This window comes from Salmo trutta, chromosome 4 (assembly GCF_901001165.1).
Source record: "Salmo trutta chromosome 4, fSalTru1.1, whole genome shotgun sequence".
NCBI lineage: Eukaryota > Metazoa > Chordata > Actinopteri > Salmoniformes > Salmonidae > Salmo > Salmo trutta.
Genome location: NC_042960.1, coordinates 39,584,229 through 39,590,647, shown reverse-complemented (window position 1 = coordinate 39,590,647; position 6,419 = coordinate 39,584,229). Strand labels below are relative to the sequence as shown.

The 6,419-nt window shown below is 39.6% G+C and overlaps 1 protein-coding gene across 1 annotated transcript; it reads right to left on the bottom strand.

The window, feature by feature from the left end:
* Positions 1 to 2,163: 2,163 nt before the first annotated feature.
* LOC115192341 (barH-like 2 homeobox protein) lies at positions 2,164 to 6,165 on the bottom strand. Its single transcript, XM_029750727.1, has 3 exons — positions 5,049 to 6,165; positions 3,758 to 3,983; positions 2,164 to 2,579 (listed from the first exon to the last, which is right to left on the bottom strand). The coding sequence occupies exons 1-3, from the start codon at positions 5,602 to 5,604 to the stop codon at positions 2,267 to 2,269; spliced, it is 1,095 nt and encodes a 364-aa protein (XP_029606587.1). The 5' UTR covers positions 5,605 to 6,165; the 3' UTR covers positions 2,164 to 2,266.
* Positions 6,166 to 6,419: the final 254 nt, after the last annotated feature.

Here is a 6,419-nt window from a genome sequence, read left to right as displayed (position 1 = left end):
TCTGATTTGCCATACAGTGTTCGTGTGAATACCTCATTGGTCCCTCGCCTGGGTGAGCATACATTGTTTTATCTGTTTGCTAGCTTTTAATTGGCAATCTAATGGTGGACCACTGAACTATCCCGCTTTTCTATCCTCAAATGGGAAGAACGTCTGACGCTTCTTGTGTTGAAATTCACCAATGACCGGCTCTGCAGTCTCTGTTGTGAATACCAATTAATGCATATGCAAATAACGCTGCAGGAAATATGAGAACAAATTATTTGTTTAAGGGACACATAATCCCTATATTTGAGCCATCGTCGGTCTATGTTTATTTTCGTTCTTTTTTTCAAGAGGTACCTTTTGTTTTACAGTTTAAATTTCATTGGGACAGTCACGTATAGCCTAATAAAGACAATAGTCCAGGTTATTTTCTTATTTCGTTGCTAAACTGTGAGGAAACTACAATTGGGCTATAGCCTACATAAAGCAGCCTAGCGTTCCCTTGTCACTGTCGAAACCAGCAAAGGTCAACTTGGCTAGAACAGGAATTTAATAACACAGTAATCAGCAAACGATTCACCAATTAGGGAAGCCCAAACAAACGTGCCCCAAGGCGGTTCCATCCGAGAGTCAATTCACTTGAAAGCGGCCCCTCGCCACTATTCTCTGGGGGATGTGATTATACTTTAAAGAAAAATACTATTCTAATGTTCATTTAATTATAGTCCCACGTGGTATTTAAAAAAAAATCTCTGTCACCGATAGCAAACATACACGTTGTCCCAAATAGAAAATAATAAGAGTATACAAGACCCGAGATAGGCGCAAATGTCCTGTAGGCCAGCTGATAAATGTTTTTAAAATAAATAAAAAATGGCTTTGATGTTTTGGGCAATAGCCCTGACAGGTCTACCGGTTTATATCTTGTTGTAAATCCCAGCCCTCTATGGCCCTAATAAGTCAAAAGGTTTCGCTTATTAGGCTACCATAAGCATAAAGGCCTATCTGAGTCTGGTTTAAGTAGGCCTAGTCTAATATTGTCCTTTTTGTCCTTCAAGAAATTGTAATACATGTTCCGTTTTCACTTTTAAATCAACGGATAATGCCAGAATATGGACAACAAACAATATAACATTTCCAGTGATATGTTGTTTGTTAACAATTTTTTTTCTTTAGTTTTAATGTCAGTGCACTTTTTAATCTCTCACGCTGAGATGCCTCGCGCTTGCTGTCTGTCGGGTGCGCTTGTCTCGAGCGTTGTGCTCGCATAGAACAGCTGCTGCGCGAAGACCACCTTCCCGATTCCCAGGGTACCAACCCAGCATCTAATCAAACCATTCATTCTCACCATCACATAGAGAGAGCTGCCTGCTGCATATGCATATAGGCGACCGAGGGTAGACTACAGTTCTCGCCAAATGAATGCGGTCACATGATAAAGTGAAAAGTAGTCTAAAGAAAGTCCTATTTGTAGTGCCGATTAAATCATGTTCGATTAAATAAACATGTAGGCCTAGTCCTAACTTTGAATCTAAAGGTGATTTTAAATCTATAGGAAATAAAATAAATAAATTGTAAAACCTGAAATCCGGGCATTCGAGATGAAGATTTCAGATTAAAGACTAAACCCCCAAAATTGTGACGTCTGATATTTGGTTATGTAGGCTACTTAAAAAATATATATAGACCTATTATCTTTATAAATCGTGCTACATCGGTAATATTAAGAGCTATCGTTTCGTACGGGTATGCTAGGCCTCTTAAACTAATTGACTGCACATTATCAGAATGCAAACAAATGTTTGTCTTGGTATCTCGTATTAACCCCATAGGCCTACGCTTTCAGACTGCAGAAATATTAATGCCACATGGCGTTTTGAATGTTTGGATGACAATGAAGTTCAGGCTGGTTGCCCCCGACGTCTTTCACATAGAAGTATCCGAGAAGAATCATTTTAGTATCATTCCGTCTTTATTCAACCCTTTCTCTCCATCTAATAAACTTTATAAGTTTATTTGCTAGTATAAGTGTATTTGTACAAAAAAAAACTAAACAAACAATCAATCAGACATATGAACAGTCCTTTTTCTGTCTTGGCCTCGACTCGATGCTGGCTCTCAGTCATATTCAATATTACATCCTTTTACTTCTTCTGTAAAGTTGTATTTTATATATTGTTTTTTTTTCAAATGTATTTTTCATCGTTTGTTCAGCGCAGTTAGTCACATCACATGTGGACCAGGTTAAAACTGTTTTTATGGAATCGTCTTGTTGTTGTATCTACCGCTGATGCTGCGTGCCGGGCATGGCGTTACCGAGCGGGTTCAATGCCGGTTGCCCCCCAGGCCCAAGGCCATGGATGAGTACTCTCGGGACAAGAGGCCTCTGGAGACCGGGATGTGGTTGCTGCGGAGTCCGGTACATACTGCTGTACATTGCTGCGGCTGCTGCGGCTGCTGTTGTGCTGTCCATGGTGCCCAACAAGCTCGGGTGGTAGAAATAGGGCGACGGGAACATTCTTTGTAAAGCGGAATAATTTCCGGCTTCAGCCAGTAGCTCTAATCCGACCGCTGTCTGTCTTTTCCACTTCGTCCTGAAATCAGATCAAAATACAACAAATCAATTATTTAACTGGTTCAGACTCTGAGAATTCCCCAAACGGACCCTTAATTGGTACGATCTAATTATTTGCAGCATGAATCGGTGATTATGCCTTTAATTAGCCTAGGCAAAGGATACATCCAAGAAAAGTTAGGCTTTTTCAAGTGCGCAGTGCCTATATTTAGTCTATAAGATCATAGATTCATTTCAGATCATTACTCCCTCACTTGATCCTTCACGCTAGGCCTCACCAAGTGCACTGTAAACATTGGCAGGCTAACTTTAAGATGGTAGGCTATAGCCTATTTAGGCCTATACAATAATGTATAAAAACGTAGGCGTTTTATTACTATCGGCTATACTGAACGAGAAAGAAAACCGCAGGATTTTCAAATGATTGCAGTCATACCATATTTCGTCATTATATTGTGTTGTGTCTGTATTTATTTTGGCTACTATATGGGCGCCGGCGCTGTTAACACTAATCTTGGCTGACATTTGGGGAAATCTTAACAATGATGCCGGAGAGGCAAATTGTGCATTGTCAACATCATGTAGCGACTGTTCAGACATACTTTTATAACCCCAGAGGGATGTGTATTTCAATAACCAATACCATGTAATAAAAACTGTGTGGGTTAATCTTGTAAAATAAATATCCTTATGTGTCTAGGTCCATGGCAACCATTTTGATTAGACCTGTTTAACTATTCCTCTTGATCTGTTCTAAAGTTATTCTATTGTACTGTATTGCATTATATTCGGTTCTATCTGTTCAGTAGTCCTAATTGTCTGAAATCCATGCAGGTTGTGGGCCTGCATTTAAAGGCAACAAAAGCCTAATACAAAACAAAAAAATACACTTAACTGCACATCAACCACAGGCCAACTCCTATTAATTATATTCCAGTCTAACGAAATTAACTAAAAGACAGCACATGCATCCACCTTACATCGTGTTATTATAGGCTTACATTACTACAGTTATTAAAATGATACAACATTATTATTAGTAGGCTATATTCATGTAAATAACATCACCACCAATAAAAACGATCCTAATAATAAAAATAAAATAAGCTCATAGTAATAGCCTAATAATAACAGAGATGATTAAAAAACAAAAACATTGTGAAGATAATGAATGATGTTCTATAATAGGTGACATACCGTCGGTTTTGGTACCAGGTTTTCACCTGTGTGTCGGTCAGGTTGAGTGCTGCCGCGAGGTCCATGCGATCCTGCACGCTGAGGTATTTTTGGCGCTCGAAGCTTCGCTCGAGTTGGTTGAGTTGATGGTCTGAAAAGGCCGTCCGTGCTTTACGAGGTTTTTTTGACCGTGATTGAGGACTATCTCTGCTACTTGAAATTTCCCGTTCATTCTCTTCTTTTGTTCCTGAATGGGAAAAATCATAAGTGGATAATAATTTTAGTTTTTATATAGGCCTAATTCAAGCCTCTATGGTTCAATGGGTCAATGAAAATAAATTAGCAACAAATACGTGTCCTATCAGTTCTGAGCCAAAATAAGGTCAAAATATGTATTCTAAAAATGAAAAATATAAATAAATTGAAATAAACAGTTGCTTTTAAACTTTGAACCTGTTACAATAGTATTTTATAAAGTTAAGCAACCGAGTTGAAACTGAAGTACTTCATTTGTCAGACAGCCAGCAAAAAAAAAAAAAATCTACGGCCAATAAGAAATCCGGACTGTATTTGTCAACTTAAGTTTTTAGCAGTAAAACTGGGAAATCGATATGTCAATCCATCTCTATTTGTAGCAGTTTCTGCAGCGCTCGTGATCCGCCCTCTAGGAAGAACAATAATCTCTCTAATTGACACACAAGGGATGCTCGCGCACCGGGAACATCTCGCGCCAGCCTTACATCTGTTTTCGATTCTGTTATGCTAATAAAAAAGGGCAACTGAAAATCAACCCTTTAATATCATTGTCTAATAAGACAGCCTTTGAAACATATACACAAGGTGGTCTACATTCAAGGCAGTTAGCCTATACTGTACACTGTGTTTGAGCTTAAAAATAACTATACCAACCAAAGAAGCCTACTAAATATCATTATAATGTTAATTTGAATTTCCATGTGCGTAAAATATATGACAAACAAAAGTGTTCTTCTTGTTACTATTATTGTTTAATTATTATGCCTATTGACGCAATTGACCTATTCAATTTGGTGGTTATTTTCCAATAACATTTTTCTATAGGCTAGGCTACTTTCAACTTTTTTAGGCACAGAAAATTCAACACAAATAGGCTTTGTATGTGAGCTTTGGATGTATTCTGCACACCATTAGCCGACTATGACAGCCTACCCAATAAAATACACGTTTTTAAGTACACTGAAAAGCTCACTTACGCCATCCAATAACTAAACCATAAAAAAAGCATACAAAACATTTCCATATAGGCCTAAGTGTAACCTAAATATTCACTTACCGTTGCATTTCATTTCCATATCGTCTCTTTTGTCCAACTTGCTCCTATTTTCATCTTGTTCCAACTTCGGCCTGAAGCCGTCCCCACTGTCCCTGGCATTCTCTGGTTTGGGGGTGTGATGGGGTGACTGTACGCTGGTGCTGTAAGGTGCGCACGCTGCCAGGGGTTTGCTGTCGCCTAAAATGTCTTTGATTAAAAACGAAGAGGTGGCAGTCCTGGGGGCACAGCCGGCCCCGGCCCCTAGCTGCTGCGGCTGGGGCGATAGTTGCAAACTCCCTGGTTGGTTGTGGTGGTGGTGGTGGTGATGTGGTAGGCTGTCTTGGAGCAGATGCGGCTCGGCGTGCTCCATGGTGACCGAGATGGGGGAAGAGGGGGCCGTTCCCACTGTGTCTATGTCCGAACATGACGGGGACGGGGTGGCCTGGCTCCGGCTGAAATCCGCTGTCCTGCTGTCACCGAGGCGGAAATCTCCGTTCATTAGCGCGGTGTTAACAGAATTAGTAGCGTTGGATAAAATAGTGTCTATTCCAAAGTTCGATCCGCTGGAGGATTCCATAGTAAGAAAAGGAAATAAATACGGTGATTTAAGTCTTCATAACAACATTAAATTGTATCCTCCATACAATTAAAAACTAAACGAAAACTATAAGAGAACATAAACAGAGGCACATGTACTCCTAAAAGTCAAACGAATTTAAGAGTTGAAATGGTCAGGAAAATAAACAAAAGCGAAATCCACGTTTTATATAAAAATACGGTCCAAGAATATGTTGTTACATTCAATAGTAAACCTGGCGACCAGTGGGTCTGTCTGTGTAGTCCACGTCCTTTTGTTATGGGTAATGAACTTTCTCTCAAAGTTGTGGTGTGGAGATTCGTACGGCTAACTCCTCAACATCACGCTCCCCTTTTGCTTGTAATCGTTCTAGTGTTGCTCTACAATTACTTCCTATACTGACGTCACGGCCACGGCGAGGGAACTAATATTTTCTACTTTATCATAACACTCTCCGCGTTTTCCTCTTCCTCTCCTGTCATTGGTTACAGCGTGACGGCCCCCGCACCTCACCAATCAGGGAGTTGTTTCTTTATCTTGACAATCTCTAGCCAGCCATTGAATTCTGGATGATCTTTTGAGCCATGCGTATTCGACTATGCCTTGGCATAAGCCTTCTTCATGTAAGCAGAAAAATAAAATCCGAAATTGCTGTGTTTAAAATGGAGTGTTGAATAGAAAGGAAATAAAATGCAGCACTGGAAATTCATTTGCGTTAGTATGTGTTTTCACACAGTATTTGTTTTATGCGCGAGTTGATTTGTTTGTATTAACAACAACCAAATAAATCTAACTTAAAGCGATTCGCTATATTT

Excerpts from the sequence above, each read along its gene's own strand:
- LOC115192341 (XM_029750727.1), bottom strand. The coding sequence starts at position 5,604 with ATGGAATCCTCCAGCGGATCGAACTTTGGAATAGACACTATTTTATCC. Across the intron at positions 3,984-5,048 it reads TATGGAAATGAAATGCAACG|GAACAAAAGAAGAGAATGAA; the intron begins GTAAGTGAATAT and ends TTTCCCATTCAG. Across the intron at positions 2,580-3,757 it reads ACCTGGTACCAAAACCGACG|GACGAAGTGGAAAAGACAGA; the intron begins GTATGTCACCTA and ends ATCTGATTTCAG.